This window comes from Pagrus pagrus, assembly GCF_965226575.1.
Source record: "Pagrus pagrus genome assembly, chromosome: 7".
In the NCBI taxonomy this organism is placed as follows: Eukaryota; Metazoa; Chordata; class Actinopteri; order Spariformes; family Sparidae; genus Pagrus; species Pagrus pagrus.
Genome location: NC_140191.1, coordinates 29932060 through 29949330, shown reverse-complemented (window position 1 = coordinate 29949330; position 17271 = coordinate 29932060). Strand labels below are relative to the sequence as shown.

General features: G+C 41.2%; 1 protein-coding gene across 2 annotated transcripts in view; it reads right to left on the bottom strand.

The window, feature by feature from the left end:
• The window catches only part of ano10a (anoctamin 10a), a 52668-nt gene that overhangs the window by 29160 nt on the left and 6237 nt on the right, over positions 1–17271 (bottom strand). For both annotated transcript variants that reach the window (XM_084358696.1, XM_084358695.1), the window contains exons 6-11: positions 12169–12288; positions 11681–11865; positions 11080–11464; positions 862–917; positions 666–740; positions 54–242 (exon numbers count right to left, since the gene is read on the bottom strand). In XM_084358696.1, coding sequence (XP_084214822.1) covers positions 54–242; positions 666–740; positions 862–917; positions 11080–11464; positions 11681–11865; positions 12169–12288 — 1010 coding nt within the window. The remainder of the gene's footprint in view (positions 1–53; positions 243–665; positions 741–861; positions 918–11079; positions 11465–11680; positions 11866–12168; positions 12289–17271) is intronic.

Sequence of the window (17271 nt, the reverse complement as noted above, 5' to 3'; positions counted from 1 at the left end):
TCACAACAGCAAAGTATTTTATCCAAATCGGAGTCAAGACCTTGTGCACCTACCAGGTATGTACTCATATCGGCCTCCAGCCGGACCTGCTCGGCCAGGGGAAGCTCTTTGTCCTCCACAGTTCTTCTCTTCTGGACTTTGCGAATCATTTTCTTGTTGCGTCTTCTCTGGAGCCAGTAGGGCAGAAAGGCCTCCATGAACTGATTCAGGATCTGACTGGTGATCAATAAGGTGGCCAGACTCTGGATAAAGAGAGAAGAGCAGAGGATGGCAAAACAAACCAGGTGGAGCAAGAGGAGGAAGGATGGAAAGACAGAAGAAAAAAATATATAAAGGAAGAAGTGGGATGAAGGGAAAATAAGTTATAAAAATACACAAAAACAGTGAAGATATGAATTACAGAGGGAAATAGCGGCGAAGGAAGGACAAATGGAAGGTGAGAAAGAAAATTAAAACAAAGAAATAAAAAAAGGAAAGGAGTGAGAACACTTGTTTCAGCGTTAAGAGGAAAAGAAATTTAAAAAACACAAGTAAACTAAGGTGAAAACAAAACAAGAAAACAAACAAAATAAGGGGAAAAAAGGAAAAATGGAGGGATGCAGGAAATGAGAAAGAGAAAAGGATCTAAAAAGAGTAGAGGAAGGATGGAGGGAAGATAGGCCTACCTGTCTGAGCAGCACCATGTCTTGCATGACAAAGGCAATATAGAACAGCGACGCAAAACAGTTGAAGAAGTTGAACTATGAGGAAAACAGTCAAGACAGCGATTATAAGTCAAACGTTGACAGAAAAGCTACTGTCTGATCACTGAAGGATGAAATTGGCAATGTTGAAAAAGAAAAAAACGTGATTCATACTCACTACTAATACTTTGAGGACCAAGTGGTTCTGATATGAAGACTCTAGCCTGTGATTTTCTAAATACGCCAAGAGGAAAACACATTTAGAGCATGTCAGAAAGACAAATGAACTGCAGAGATCCTCACCTCTCTTATATTACTCACATCACATTTCCTCACTCCTCCAACAGAAATACATTTAAGCATTCAGCCAATCACAGCCTTCCTATCTGCATGTTGTAGCAGGCTTTCTATAACAAATTAGTAGACTGCTAGCCCAACTGAGATACCCTGGGGATTTCACTTGACGTTGAACCTTAAATTATGAATCTTTCACACTAAAAATGACTGTGAATGGCTGTGAATGGCATTATGAGGATGGAGAGTGTGTACATACTTAGATGAGGTCTTATATAAAAAAAAAAGCTAAAAAAACAAAAGACAACCACAACTTGAATTTTACTAAGGGGGTGCAACTATGAAGAGTAGATGTCTTTCAAATTACTTTTGCAGAGTTGGACTTCAGTAACATCAGCTTAAATTCAGTATAATTTTTCTTAAAAGGACAGTTCACCCCAAAATCAAAAATAAATATTTCGCTCAACCCAACCAGTCTAGACAGATGGCTGTCCACCGTTGAGTCTGGCTCTGCTCTGAGGTTTCTGCCTGTTAAAAGGCAGTTTTTTTGTCGCCATTATCGCCAAGTGCTTGCTCACGGGGGAAATGTTGGGTCTCTGTATATAAATTAATCAAGGAGAATGGTTTACACCTGCTCAATTTGGAAAGTGTCATGGGATGACTTTTGTTGAGATTTGGCTCTATACAAATAAAGACTGACTGACTGACTGACTAACTGACTGACTGGCTGACTGACTGAATGGCACTTGTGCTCAAAGTACCCAAAAAATACATTTGAAAAACCCAACAGCAATGCAACTTTCCATAAATGTTGAACTGGTTACTCAAGCGAATTGACAGGCCTTGTTGTGAGTAGTTTAATGAAGGTACTTTTTCCTTTCTGCCAAACTTCATTTGCCAACCATATCACCACACAGACGGTAGTGTGCATGGACTGTCCCTTTAAGGACAGAAAAAATTGTTTGTTGCAATTGTGCCAAATTGTCTTAATATAAGTTACTTTGGAGTATATTATCTACAAAATGAATATAACATAATGTTATTGAGTTGAAATATTGCTTAACTCCAACTAAACCTTATAGTTTTTACCGATGAAACTGCTGTTATCATTATTATTTTATTATCTTTTTTAAAGTACAATATTTTGTTGAATTTTTGAGAGGACAAAAATGCCAAAACACACAGAACAGCAGCTGGTATGAGCAAATCACAGACCATGTTGAATCAAATAAAGAAAAGAATGAAAAAACCCAAAAACAACATTACACACAGAACATACATATTACAACACTACATGGGACATGACATGGACATTTCATAGAGCTCAGATATGTCACATGGATCAGGGAAAACAGCAGTAAAACAGAGCATAAGGCTACCCTGGAGGGAGCATTAGGCCCCTGCGTACTACGTCTGCTGTGCGGTCTGAGAGATTGGTTAAGAAAGGGCACCCACAACTTCCCTCTCATTCCCCTTCAAAACTGAGCTTATGCACTCCATTGGCAAAACTTTGAAGATTTCTCCAAACCACTGGCTAACAGCTGGAAGTCTGGGATTAATCCATGGAAATTAAATGCATCTCCTTGCTAATAGAAGAAGGTTGTTCATTAGTTTTTGCTGAACACTTGTCAAAGAGAACCCTTCACCTGAGATACCTAACAGAAACCAACCAGTAGTTATTTGTATTTTCTTACCAAAAATGATGTTAAATTCCTATAAGACTTCTCCCCAGATGTTAAATATCAGCAGGGAGCTCAAAATGCAATGTAATGTATTGACCCAACCTCTTTCTTGCACTTGACACAAAGGGGAGAGTTCCCAGTATAGAAAGTATAAAGGGATTGAGGTATGCGCAGCCTATTTTTCCAACTGACTTCACAGCATTGGACCATGCCTCCTCCCCAAACTCGGTCCCTCTCCCATACGCTTTTGATTCTGTTGATGATGAAAGTACTGACAGACTGTAATTTTCCATAGCCATGGGATATCATTTTTTTACTGCAGCCAAACAAACAAAAATTAGTCAATAGCAGAGGCTATGGTTGTATGTTCGTTCCCAAACCAGGGGGAAAGACTTTGTTTTGTATAATCGGGTGAAGGACTGATAGGTGACCCTTCCTTTGGGTAAACTTCACAATTTTTTCCCACGTTTTGATTGGGTTCATTATATTTTAACTTTTTAAAACCTTTTTTTTTTTTTTTACCTCCGTTGGAAGCAAGGATATTTAATTTCTTGCAAGGCTGAGTAAAGACAAAGGGGGCAGTACCATGCGTCAATATGGATCTCCTGTCAACAATCAAAAAATGCCTCAGCCAGTCTGACACTATACGCATGTGGCATGCCCAGTTATAAAACATAAAGTTGGGCATTGAAAGACCGCCCCTCTCTATTGGCAGCTGTAGTGTTTTGAGATTGAGTTGTGGTATGTTCCTGTGCCAAATTATTTTCGAAATAGCCTTATCTATATCCGCACAGAAAACACAGATTTATTAATCCTCATAGTGGCCACTTGCATTGAACATAGGATCCTCAGAAGGATGTTCATGAAGTGTCTTACTTCCTCCAGAATAACTGCTAAGAACTAACAGGAAAAAGTTAATCTAGCATTCTTTAATTAGGCTTAGATTATAGCCAAGTTAGAAAAGGTTCATAATAACATCAAAAGTAAAACTCTCTTACCTGTCATTTGTTTTATTGTATGGCTCACTGGTAATTATGGTCAGATCAGCGTGACCAGAAAACGCTTCTACTGCATCCTCTAACCTGCGCTCAGTTCTGTTGTGCTGCACTCAGGGCCTCGCCTCTCCCTCCTGTCAAAGTGGGTGTCAATGTTTACAACTGAGAGATTAGAGTTCTGAAGCATAACTATCCTTCTAGTATGAGAATTGAAAAACAACAGCATGAGAGTAAATTGAGGGAACAGTCAGGTAAACTTGTGTTTTACCCCTCTCCAAGCGCAATATTGACTCGACTTGGACTTGCAAAAAATTACTTGTGAGCATCTCTGACTCTACCCATTAGACTTAAAGGGAGCGTTATCCATGTCATGAGATCTTTTTCAATCTTCTGTAATACGGGTAAGTAATTGAGTTCCTACAAGTTGTTAAGGTGACTGTCTGTCAGGATTCCAAGATATTTAATCTTGGGCTTAATCCAAAAAGGTAGGTAATTTATTAATGTAGGGAGTCCTTATTTAGTCAGTGGGAGGATCTCACTTTTACCCCAGTTCATTTTGTAGCCTGAAAACTACTGAAGCTGTCAATTAGGTTTAATGTGGCTTTAAGTGAGGTATCGGAGTGGGTTAAAAATAAAATGATATCATTGGTGTATAGAGTAATTTTGTGTGTAATATTTCCAATCAAAATTCCCCTTATATTATCATAGTCCCTAATTTTTTGAGCAAGTGGTTCCAGGATAAGAGCAAAGATCAGTGGGGATAAAGGGCACCCTTGCCTTGTGTCCGATAGCAAAGAGGCTTGATATACTGTCGTTCCATTAGTGCTAGCTCTAGCTCTAGGATTGTCATACAAAAGTCTTATGCAGTCAGTGAAATACCTGCCAAAGTTGAGGTGTTCCAGAACTTTGAACATATAGCAGCACTCTACACGATAAAATTGTTTTTCGGCATCTAGTGAGGCAATTACAGGTGAGTCAACTAAACTTCCTGTTTGGGAAATTATATAGAAGAGGCGCGTATGAGGTTGTTCAGAGAAACTCTATTTTTTAGAAAACTGGCCTGATCTTTATGCACGAATGATGTAAGAAGTCCTTCCAGCCTCATCGGTATTGCTTTGGCAAATATTTTCCTCTCTACTAGCAAGGATATAGGGCGATAGGAGCCCATAATTTCAGGGTCCTTGTCCGGCTTGCAAATTCATGTAATAAGGGCCTCCTGAATCATCATGTATAGATCATATTATAAGCTGAGTGTCTGAACATGTCTACAAGGGGGTTCATTAAAAGATGCTGATATTTTTTATAAAACTCGACCGTGAACCCATCCAACCCATCTAACCCAGGAGCTTTTCCAGACTGAAGGGACATGAGAGCTTCTAAAATTTCGTTCTTGGAAAACAGTTGTTCTCATAGAGTCTCATCAAGTTTGGATAATTTTAATAAGGACAGGAACACCTCACATTTATCTGTACTGTTAAGAGTATACATTCTTGTAAAACTCTTGAAACCAATCATAAATCTCTCTTTGGTTACACGTGGAAGTAGAGTCTGTTTTTTTTTTTACTTTTTGAATCATAGATCATGACATTTGTTTTTTCAGTTGCAAAGCTAAAAATGTATTCCACTTATCCCATTTACATTTAGGGCATTTAGCAGACGCTTTTTGGGTGGGAGGGAGTCATGCTATGCGGGGTTGAGGTGAAGTCTGAACAAGTGAGTCTTGAGTCTTTTGCGGAAGATGGCGAGTGATTCTGCTGTCCTGACATTGGTCAGAAGTTCGTTCCACCACTGGGGCACCAGAACAGAGAAGAGTCGAGACTTCGATGAGCGGCCTTTGTTTGCTCTCAGCGATGACGGTACCAGCCGGCCAGCTGATGTAGTAGAGCGAAGTGCTCGTGCTGGGGCGTGTGGTCTGACCAGTGTTTGGAGGTAGATGGTGTTAGCTTCAATATACTGTTGTACTGTTCTAATATATTCAGTTAGCCAAATATCAGCCTGTATGGAAAAGATACCTTTTATTGTGTATTGGAAGTAAGTGGGAACTTTTATTGTCAAGGAACCGGATGTAGGGAGTTGGCGCTGGAGGTTGTGTGACTGTCGATGTTTGCTAATAAAGGAGTTGTTGAACTACAGTAAAAGTTTGTATTCTTATCGAGTAACAGATGGGTGCAGTTCCATTGACGGCCTTGAAGGCCAGCACCATCGTCTTCAATCAGATGCAAGCCACAACAGGAAGCCAGTGGAGGTCACGGAGGAGGGGGGTCACATGGGAGGATTTGGGTAGATTGAAAACGAGGCGCGCTGCAGCATTCTGGATACGTTGCAACGGTTTAGTCGCGGAGGCTGGGAGTCCAGCCAAGAGCGAGTTGCAGTAGTCCAGGTGGGAGATGACCAGTGTTTGGACCAGGAGTTGCGTTGTGTCCCTTTTGAGGAAAGACCGGATCCTGCGGATGTTTGTAGAGGGCAAATCTGCAGGAACGGGCCACCACAGTGATGTTGGGGGTGCAGGATAGTCCATAGTCGAGGATTACGACCAGGTTCCTCGCAGTCAATGAAGGCGATACTGTGACGTCCTCAACAGTGACTAACAGGTCCATGTGAGGGCAATCTTTCCGCGGGATGAAGAGGAGTTCAGTTTTACTAAGGTTGAGCTTGAGGTGATGCACAGTTGTCCAAGCGGAGATGTCTGCCAGACATTCCAAGATGCGCGTTGCGACGTGGGTATTGGAGGATGGGGGAAAAGAGAGGAACAGTTGGGTGTCGTCTGCTTAACAGTGGTAAGAGAATCAATGAGATGTGATTACAGAGCCTAGTGATCTAGTGTATAGTGAAAACAGAAGTGGTCCTAGTACTGAGCCTTGAAGGACACCAGTTTCCACAAAGCAGCGTTTGGACAAGGAGCCATTCCATGTGACCTGAGAGGTGTGATTTGTCAGGTATGATGTGAACAAGAGAGCAGAGTCAGCGATGCCAAGTTCAGCCAGAGTGGAGAGGAGGATTTGGTGGTTGACTGTGTCAAACGCAAAGGATAAGTCGAGGAGAATGAGGACTGATGAGTGGGACGAGGCTCTGGCGGCACGGAGTGACTCAGTTACTGTGAGGAGGGCCATCTCAGTGGGGTGAGCAGTCCTGAAGCCTGACTGATTGGGGTCAAGGAGGTTGTTTTGTGAAAGATATGAGGACAGTTGGTTGTAGACGGTGCATTCCTGGGTTTTAGAGAGGAATGAAAGAAGAGATACAGGTCTGTAGTTGCGGATGTCGGCTGAGTCTAGGGTGGGTGTCTTTAGGAGTGGCTTTACTGTAGCTGTCTTGAAAGGAGCTGGAATACAGCTTGAAGTGAGGGAGGAGTTGATCAGGGTGGTAAGGAAAGGCAAGGCAAGATGTCGTGTGAGATGTTTTGGAGAAGAGAGGAGGGAATCGGGCCAAGGGAACAGGTGGTGGCACGGTTAGACGTCACTAGTGTCTGAGGAGGGAACAGAACATGGACAATTGTTTCCTGGGGTTGGAGGCAGAGGAGTTGATCTTTGACAGGTAGAAGGCAGATTTGGCTGCTGTAACAGTTGATGTGAAGTTAGAGAGGAGGTGGTGGTAGTGAGCAAGGTCGTCAGCATGACGTGATTTTTTCCACTTTCTCTCTGCTGCTCCTAGCACTGATCTATTGGTTCACAGCGATTCAGACAGGCGGGGGGGGGGGGGGGGGGGGGGGGGGGACATTAGAGAGAATTGTTCTGAGAGTGGCGGGAGAAAGGGATTTCAGGTTCATTAAATCTCTGTCTAGTCCTAAGTAGCGCTTTCTCTGTTCTATAAGTGTTTGATATATTGTATTGGTTGCGTTTTCTTAAGAGTGTCTTGCATAACCCTTCTGATTTTCCAATTTCATTATTTCCGCCTCTAGTAAATCCAGATTTTTCCAAGATTCCTTCTTCATGGGATGATAGTAAGACATTATCTGCCCTCTTAGATAAGCCTTCAGAGATTCCCAGGGGATAGAGGGAGACGAGGCGGTCCCAGAAATTGTCTCCAAAAATAGTTTGATTCTAGAGGTGATAAATTTATCAAAGTCTGGATTGCGTAAAAGAGCAGGGTTAATTCTCCACCAATAGAATTTCTGATAATTATCTTTAGGAAGGACTGTCAATGAAATGGGGGCATGGTCGGACATTACACAGGATAGATATTCACAACTACTTATTCTGTGAACCAAAGTCATGGGTATAGTAAAATAATCTATTCGGGGTAAAAGAATTATGTACAGGAGAAAATAAATAATATTCCTTATTTTTGGCATGTGAATATCTCCATATTTCACATTATTCCAGTTCCTTAATGAAGGAGTTAATTATCTTCCTTCATTTACATTTTGCTGGACTTTTATAAGAAGAGCGGTCCCCTTCTACATCACTGAGTTTTAGGAAGAAAGACTGGAAAAAGTTTGCATCATCATAATTTGGGGTATATATGTTAACATGTGTGATGACATCCGAGTGTACTTTACCATTAATATAAGTCTTCCACCTGGGTCATGTTCTACTTTTAGGGATATGAATGGGAAATGTTTGTTAATAAGAATGCAGACGCCCCTAGAGCTGGTGCTGAAGGAGCTGAAAAAGATCTGCCCTCCCTAAATCTTACCTAATTTCTCATGTTCTTTATTATTCTTGCAGAAAACACAGATCTGTCCTGTTTCTCTTCAAGTATGTTAGCATTTGTTTTCTCTTCACTAGGTTATGTATGCCATTTATATTCTATGATAAGAATCAATAGGTTTTCATTAAATGTGGTATTGAATGTATATTAATTCTATATTTCCTCCTAAGGAATAATAATGTAAAGACATCCTGGACTGGTGGAAAATGTTCAAAGCTTTGAGTTTGGGCTTAACTGTACTGTACCAAAATACAATTTTCACAGAAGCCATAAATAAATAAGAAAATAATAAAAAATAAAAAAAAAATGTGTAAAAACTAAGGAAAACAGCTCTCCCACCCTCCCCTCCCAACCCCCTTCCCTGAACTGTGGGAGTTGGGAAGCACCCAGTAGAACACATCGCAAATTTGCACCCAGTACAAATGAAGCGCATCGAAAGGCAGTAATACGTCAGCAATCCCCCTATTTCTGAGTACTGAATATAATTGAAACGGGGCAACTACCGAATATGTTGCAACTCTTAAAGGCCTAATAACAAAAATCACTCTTTCAAAAATGCCGAACCAAGTTTAGAGACATAAAGTCAGCAGATAAGCAGACACACTTAAAAAATGTCATTACATAAATTCTCTGCAACGGCAACAGCAAGATATGTGTATAATTTGGCTCAATAAAACAAAAATGAAATTATTAAACAAACACTGGTTATCTGGAGCAAGATGGTAAAAGAATAAATGGAGGGAGACATCAAATTATTAATCTGGCCTGCTTTGTTTTATTTCCTTGACAGCTTGTTGTCAACTTGTTTTCCCTTAAAATGAAAATACTAAATAAAAAGTATCAAAAAAAAAAAGATATGTGTATAACTGACGGCATTTAGCATTTAAAGTAAGAGACGAAAACAACTAAGAGCAGCCTAGGTAGGTTAATGAAATAAGAGAGTTAACTGCACCTCGTTAGGAAGCATATATGACAAAAAAAAAAGGACAAATATAACTTCTACTATCAGATGATAATTCACAAAAAAAAATAGAAAATGAAAAAAGGAAGATTTTGTCCTCCAGCCTTGAGGAAATAAAGTTTTTTGTAGTCCTATCTCCGATTGTTTGGGGTGACAGGTGTCCAAGAGTGGCTTCATTCATCATCGAACTATGTCCAGATATTAACAGATCGGTCTCCTGTACATACTACAGCAACAGGTGGATGTGGAAGTGTACGAATAACGTGTAACCTTACGTGTGGTTCAGGTGCCGGAGGCAAAAGTCATGTTTTCTCCAAAAAGTCATCTTATTATTCAGCCCATTTGGAGGTTATTCGCTGGACTCAACAATTGACAGGGAATCTCCAAGTGTCTTAGTGTTTAATCCCTCACAGGCAGATTTTCAGCAAATGTGCGGGCGTCTTGGTCTGTGTAGCTTAGTTCTTTACCTGCAAGCAGGATAAACCAGCCGGTAATCCACTTTCTTCTCCCACAGGATTTCCCCTGTGTCATCAATCAGTACATATGAATCAATTATATTATCAATAGTTACAGGGCCTTCCTTTCCATGTCCGCACTCTAGCTTGCCTTCACCTGACCCTGTGTGTGTGTGTGTGTGTGTGTGTGTGCGTGCGTGTGTGTTTTTAATGTGTTTCCACCTGTAAATCTAAAAATGTATCCGCAAATGTAATTTGCTCTAAATTACATCACATAATCGCATCAATAAATAGCTCTCACTGGCTCTCACTCAGAGAGAGGGATGCTGTTTTCTGGGGGAAGTTATTTTTTTATTTAATTTTCTCATTTTTTTCTATATAGGTTGCCAGAGACAGTAACTACAACAACACAATAGTGGGAGGCGACAAAGACATTGTGAGTTAACTTTGAGTTAACATGACAAATGCTGTTTTTTGGTTTATAGTGTGACAAAGAGTCAGCAGGACAGACAGGATGAGAGCCACTTTTCCATGTATACATTTGGTATTTTTTTCCTCGTGTAAAATGCCAAAGACACTACCTGCTACCACATTACTGTCATTTGGTCTTGTCACTTCTTGTAACTTGTGCTTCATGGGTTGAAGTGTGGTGCATTTCTCTTTAATTTGATGAGAGAAGGATCTGTTTAGTTGTCAGACTGAACGCCATCAGACCACCACAACCCTGTCTCACACTGCTGGCTTACCCTTACACACAGACATTTTCTTCAGAACGAAATTGTCTCCCAATTCCGCCTCTGTAACTTTCATACAGATGGCAAGGCTGAATATCAGCGCAATATTTCCATCTTAAAAAGGCAGTATGAGTGGGGCTAGAGTTGGAGAAAGGAGTTTACCTAAGGAACTGCCAGCAAGTAGGTATTTTCAAAGTCATAGTTGAATATTCAACAAAGTTTAACTAGATGAGGCAACAACTATAACAACTCATCATGTAAGATTCCAGGCCGAGACTTTTTTTTTTAATGAGATCTGTGCTTCATGGTTACAAAACAGATCTTATTATCTAACAAAAAGCTTTATCTCTGTAGGATTAATTTCCGTACTGTTGTCAGACACTTAGAATAACACCTCAGCTTCAATCCTTTACACACATGGCCCCTAATAGTAAGATTTTTAGTCTACATCTATAAACATATGGCCCAGGTCTAAAATACCAGAATTACCCTTTAAGAGGATGGAATTAGGATAACGGCTTTAAGTAACCAATCAATTATCAAAACTATTGTTGATTGTATTTTTGTTGTATATAAGACTACTTGTTTCAGACTTTTGGGTACTGTGCATTAAACAATCACTACTTACCCCACTCAGTGAGGAACTCGGCAGCATATCTGTAGATGAGGTTCATTATCTCTATGACCACAGCATAGATAATACTGGGAATGAACAGCAGTATTCCTGTCCAGAAGGTAGGCTCCTCATCGTGGACTGACAGCGCCCATCCCTCCATGTGAAAGTAGATCATCATGACGTAGAGGGACAGGTAAAGGCAGAGCAGGACAAAGGGCAGGGACACAAGGTAGACACGCAGCTGCCTCTTGGCATTGGGGTAGAGAGGCTCCTCGCGGCCAGTCACAGGGTTAAACCCGAGGGTGCCATGGAAACCAGGACGAGGTTCTTCAAAGGCCTTCTTCCTGCTCAGTGTGCCCCAGCGGTAGGCTAGCGAGGCGCTGAAACGCTTCCATAACTGGAGGAGGAAACGTTCAGCAAATGGATTACCAGCTTTCGCTAGATTGTTATTCATTCAAGCTACAATATATTTTGCCTAAAGTAATTTATCTGGCTGCATTAGACCTTCATTCATTTTTTAGAAATTGTTTAATGGCCTCATATTTTAAGTCCCTTAGATTAATTCCTTGTCAGCTGACTCAGGGTTATATGTAGGCACAATAACTGTCCATACCTCCAGAATAACAGTGCACCAGACCAAGTTGAACACAGCAAAGATGACATATTTGTCGTAGTCCTCCCAGTCAAACAGGTAGTAAGGCACTCCAATGAGAGCCATAGGCACCAGGGCAAACGTAAAGTACTCCAGGAATCCAAAGTAGAGGGCCTGACCCTCACCATAGTAGTGTCTGATGTTATCTGGGGATAAAGAATGGAGAAGACAGTTATGGATAGAGACATTAATTAGACTTTTAATTCACTCAAAAATTATTATAAACTGAAGAGAAATAAAACATCCACAAAGTTAAAGAACAAGTCTGAGCTGGAAGTTAAATGGAGCATCATGATGATCATTGCAAGGGTAGAGGTACTGAAGCATGTAACAATGAAAGATTTCTGAACAGATTACCTCTGTACATCAAGACAATTATTCATCCTGGATAATGTGGATTATGTGCTTATCTCACATGAAAGTATATGGGAGATAGCTGTTCCACTTACCAAGAGGCTGAAAGGACAACTTCACCTTCTTGTACCATGAGAAAGACAGTCTCTTGAGTTCCTCCTGATCATGGAGAGGGAAGATTTGGATCAGGATCCCCTTGGACTGCAGTCTGCGAACTAAGATGTAAACAAAAAAACAGCATATCATCATAGCACCTCGTCCTGGTTTGTTGTCACACCATAATACCATACGGTTCTACTTCAATAATGTCATAGTTAACGAAAATCTTGTGTATACACTTGGTAGGTTGGGTCTGATCAAAGTTAAAATAATTTGGAAGATGTTTTATGGACCTTTGAGTCACATGAAAACATCCTTGCTGCATTTTAAGCCTTCACTTTTGTTTGTCTGAAGTTACTTTCCCGACCAAATGAACACACAGCTTAATTTTTTTTCATAACAAGGCCACGCAAACAATAACTGGGAGCCAGCTCATTGAACACAATGCACGGTCTATAGCAATAACTCCTATTGTCTAATACAGAGTGACTCAATATGAGCACATAAAAGTTCTATCATTTCATCTGCCATTTCCTGAGTGCATCATTTGTCGACGATGATTTCATTCTGCTTTAACACAATTTGTCAAACACAGGCTCTCAATAGAGGCACCCTATCTCCACTGCAAGTTCATTGCTTCCTTATCTCACGATGGGAATATTTCACTGCATTTGCATATTTATTGTTTCCATACTGCCGCCACAGAGAGAGTGACGGAGATAAAGATAGAAGCAAAGGTACGGAAACAGTGGTGGGAGAGACATGCTGTGTTCAGTCTGCTTCCAAGGAGAAATGGAGGCAGTGTTGTGCTACCTTCAACAACACTAAGAAAAATCGACATACGCAGGGGGACAAATGAAAATATGTCACATCTGCTGAAATATTAAAAATCTGTTTCAAGCTAAAAAATGTGCTAGAGACTAGGGAAAAAAACATTTATTATGTGAAGTCGAATTCAGTATTCAGTGGCTATTTTGTCTATTGATTGTTTGCCATTTGTATAATGTATCCAATAATTATCATTGCTGTTTTTAATTGGTGCTCTTGATAAACATAATCACTCAGCAACATTTACTTTGGTATTAAATAGTTAGATTATTCCTTCAGAAAAGCATTTAAGTATTATTTTCATTTTCAATTCATCTGTATAAGTTTTCCTCAATGAACAATCTATAGAATCTCAGAAAGACTGTGAAAAATGTCTATCATAAGTTTCTAAGTGGACATCAAATTGCTTGTTTAGTTTGACAAACAGTCCAAAAAAGAAGATACCCAATATATAAACCTTATACTGTGATGTCACACTAACAAAAACCGTCACTTCTGAGTAGAAAACTGCCAGTTGATTTGTATTGCAGAGATATATGAAATCCACAAACTAGTTTTTTTTTAACTGTGGTCATTTTCAGCAGTTACTGTAAAGTTTAAAGGTAAAACATGGTGGTCCAGCGTATCTGACTTTTCTGGTGTGCTTATTTTATGTACTGTGTTGCTTGAATAGTAACTTTGATATCTACCCAACAGCAACATCTTGGGCTTACTGCTAGTTTTGGATAAACCAAGCTGTCATTTCTGTGACCCAACAGGAAAATTAGGTCTCCAACCAAACGTTAGTGAAAGTGTTGCTATTATCAATTAATCAATCTTTCTTTGTATAGCGCCAATTCACAACAAAAGCGATGTTTTATAAAACTTTCCAAATTTTGAGAAGGTCTAGACCATACTCCTTGATTAAATTATTTATTTAAAAGACCCAAAATTTCCCCCATGAGCAAGCACTTGGCGACAGTGGCAAGAAAAAACTGCCTTTTAACAGGCAGATACCTCAGAGCAGAACCAGACTCAATGGTGGCCAGTAGTAATGCATGGGTCGACCCGTAACCCGTGGGACCTGGGAACACACCTGTGGGTCGGGTGGGTTTGGGTCAGCTTTACCAGAAAATATCACGGGTGTCGGCGGGCGGGTCAATGCAGTGTACAGAGTTGGCCTAAGTTATTAATAATGTACAGAAAAACATAATGTGTGCAATAGTTAACTTTCCACTGTCTTTTCCCTCTTTCTGTCATTCCCTCTGTCTCTCAGTCATACACAGACACACCACACGGACACAAGCAGATTTATTGTCATGAGGCGCACTTTGAGTTTTTTTCCCCTAAGTAAGTGGTATCCATAATTTTATTTACACCGGTTAGTCCAACACATAAGGCATGAAAAAAATACATGAAGCATGAAACATGTATTTAAGATGAATGAGATGTATACTAGGCAATTAAATTGTATGTAAGCGAAGGTGTGATGTAGGGGTTTTCTACCTGGAAGTAATTGTAAATTAATTGTGATTGGTTCTATCAATGAGTGTAAAAAAAATAAAAATGATATCGATATATTGGCCAATATTCAAGATAAATGCTATTATACTGTACACATTTTTTGTAATGATCCTTCTAATGTAGTATCAAACACTTGTGACAAAGATACACTATGTAATTCAATGTAATATTTTACAGTTTAACAATAAACTTGAATAAAATGATATCAGTGCCCTAAAACAGCAAACATCACAGGGAATGTTCTTATTTTAAATGACCCCAAACATTTCTTTCTGCATAATGTTTTGTAAAACAAAAACTAACTAACTATACTCAAATCCTGACATATCTGTGATAGGCCAATATCTGCCAATAATATTGGCTGACCATTATATATGTAGGTTGGGCTCTAATGAAAATATATAATTCTCACATGTTGATCAAGCTTCTCTTTAATTCCAGGTCATGGTAATTCTAATTGCTGTATCGTAGGCGACTGGACGTGTTTCAGTCTCCTGAAGACGTTTCACCTCTCATCCAAGAGGCTTCTTCAGTTCTAACTAACTGGAGGGGAGTTGCAGGCTTTTAAACTATGTGTGGGAGTGTCCTTACAGAGTCGTTAGGGACATGTGTGAGGCTCTGAGTCGTTAGGGCCCCTTGCAGGTCGATGACCCAACCGGTCTTCATGTGGGTTGCTAGGACTAGTTGTGCCCAGGTGTGAATGGTTGTTAAGCTGTCTAGGGAGGGCACTCAGTACTGCATTGTAGGTGGGTGATAAGTCATGTCATAGGCCACCTCCTCTGTTCAAAGACAGTCGTTCGAGTCCGACATAGATTGATTCTTTTACTCCTATTTCAAACCATCTGTCTTCTCTGGCCAAGATGTTTACATTGTTGTCCTCAAAGAAATGATTTTTCTCCTTCAGATATAAGTGGACAGCAGAGTCTTGACCTGAGGAGTTGGCCCTCCTGTATTGTGCCATTTGTTTAAGCCATTGGGCTGCAACCGTGTCTACAAAGGAAGATGGCAAGTGACTCTGCTGTCCTGACATTGGTCGGGAGTTCGTTCCACCACTGAGGCGCCAGAATAGAGAAGAGTCGTGACTTCGCTGAGCGACCTTTGTTTGCCCAGGATGAAGAGGAGTTCAGTTTTATGAAGGTTGAGCTTGAGGTGATGCACAGCTGTCTAAGCGGAGATGTCTGCCAGACATTCCGAGATGTGCGTTGCAATGTGGGTGTCAGAGGATGGGGGAAAATAAAGAAACAGTTGGGTGTTGTCTGCATAACAGTGGTAAGAGAATCCATGAGATGTGATCACAGAGCCTAGTGATCTAGTGTATAGTGAAAACAGAAGTGGTCCTAGTACTGAGCTTTGAGGGACACCAGTTTCCACAAAGCAGGGTTTGGACAAGGAGCCATTCCATATGACCTGAAAGGTGCAATTTGTCAGGTATGATGTGAACAAGGTTAGAGCAGAGTCAGCGATGCCAAGTTCAGCCAGAGTGGAGAGGAGGATTTGGTGGCTGACTGTGTCAAATGCAGCAGATAGGTCGAGGAGATTGAGGATGGATGAGTGGGACGAGTCTCCGGCAGCACGGAAGGCTTCAGTCACTGTGAGGAGGGCCATCTCAGTGGAGTGAGCAGTCCTAAAGCCTGACAGATTGGGATCTAGGAGGTCGTTTTGTGAAAGATAGGAGGACAGTTGGTTGTAGACGGCGCGTTCCAGGGTTTTAGAGAGGAATGAAAGAAGAGATACAGGTCTGTGGTAGTGGATGTCAGCTGAGTCTAGGGTGGGTTTCTTTAGGAGTGGCTTTACTGTAGCTGTCTTGAAAGGAGCTGGAATATGGCCTGAAGTGAGGGAGGAGTTGATCAGGGTGGTGAGGAATGTTAGATAGATAGATGTAACTAGTGTGTGAACATCTTCACAGGAGAGAGGGCTGAAGCAGGTAAGGCCATCAGGGGTGAGGGTTGGGGAAGGTGCTTTCTGGATGGGTATAGGAGTAAATGAGGAGCTGATTTCTTGCTGGTTGGGAGGTGAGGGGACAGAGAGCGTCTAAAGAGGAGGAAAGGGAGGATAACAGAGTGGAGGAGGCTTCCTCGGTGGAAATTAGAGAGAATTGTTCTGTGGATGGCAGTGAGGAAAGAAAAGTTGAGGAGAGAGTGGCGGGAGAGAGGGATTTCAGGTTGCGGCGGGTGGTGACCGTGTGAGGTGTAGGGGCGAGGGAGGTGGTGGACTACAAGGGGAGAAATAAAGTGACAAAGTGGTGGTCGGACACAGTGAGCGGGGTAACAGAGAGTACCGAGGTACTACAGGACCTTGTGAAGACCGGGGCAAGTTGGTTCCCAGCCCGGTGGGTGGGTGGAGAGGAGAGTGTGAGGTCAAATGTGTAGAAGAAGTCAATGAATTCAGATGAGTGCAGCTTCTCTGGGTGGATGTTGAAGTCGCCCAGGACAATGAGTGGTGTGCCATCATCAGGGGAGCAGCTTAGGGGGCATCCATCTCATCAAAGAAGTCACGGAGAGGACCGGGAGGGTGATAGATCACCACAATGTTGAGCTTGAAAGGAAGGGTGACAGAGACAGCGTTGAATTCAAATACAGTTCTGGGTAGGTGGTCCAGGGGTGAAATCTTCTCCAGTTTGATGTCCTGACTGGGATTGGGTAGGACTCATGGCTGCGATGGGTGGTGGACAGTGAGTTACATGGACTCCCTCGATGGACTCCCGCAGTGAATGCCTAAACACTAGATCTACAATTACTTTCTGACTTACCAGCAACAAGAAAACATGC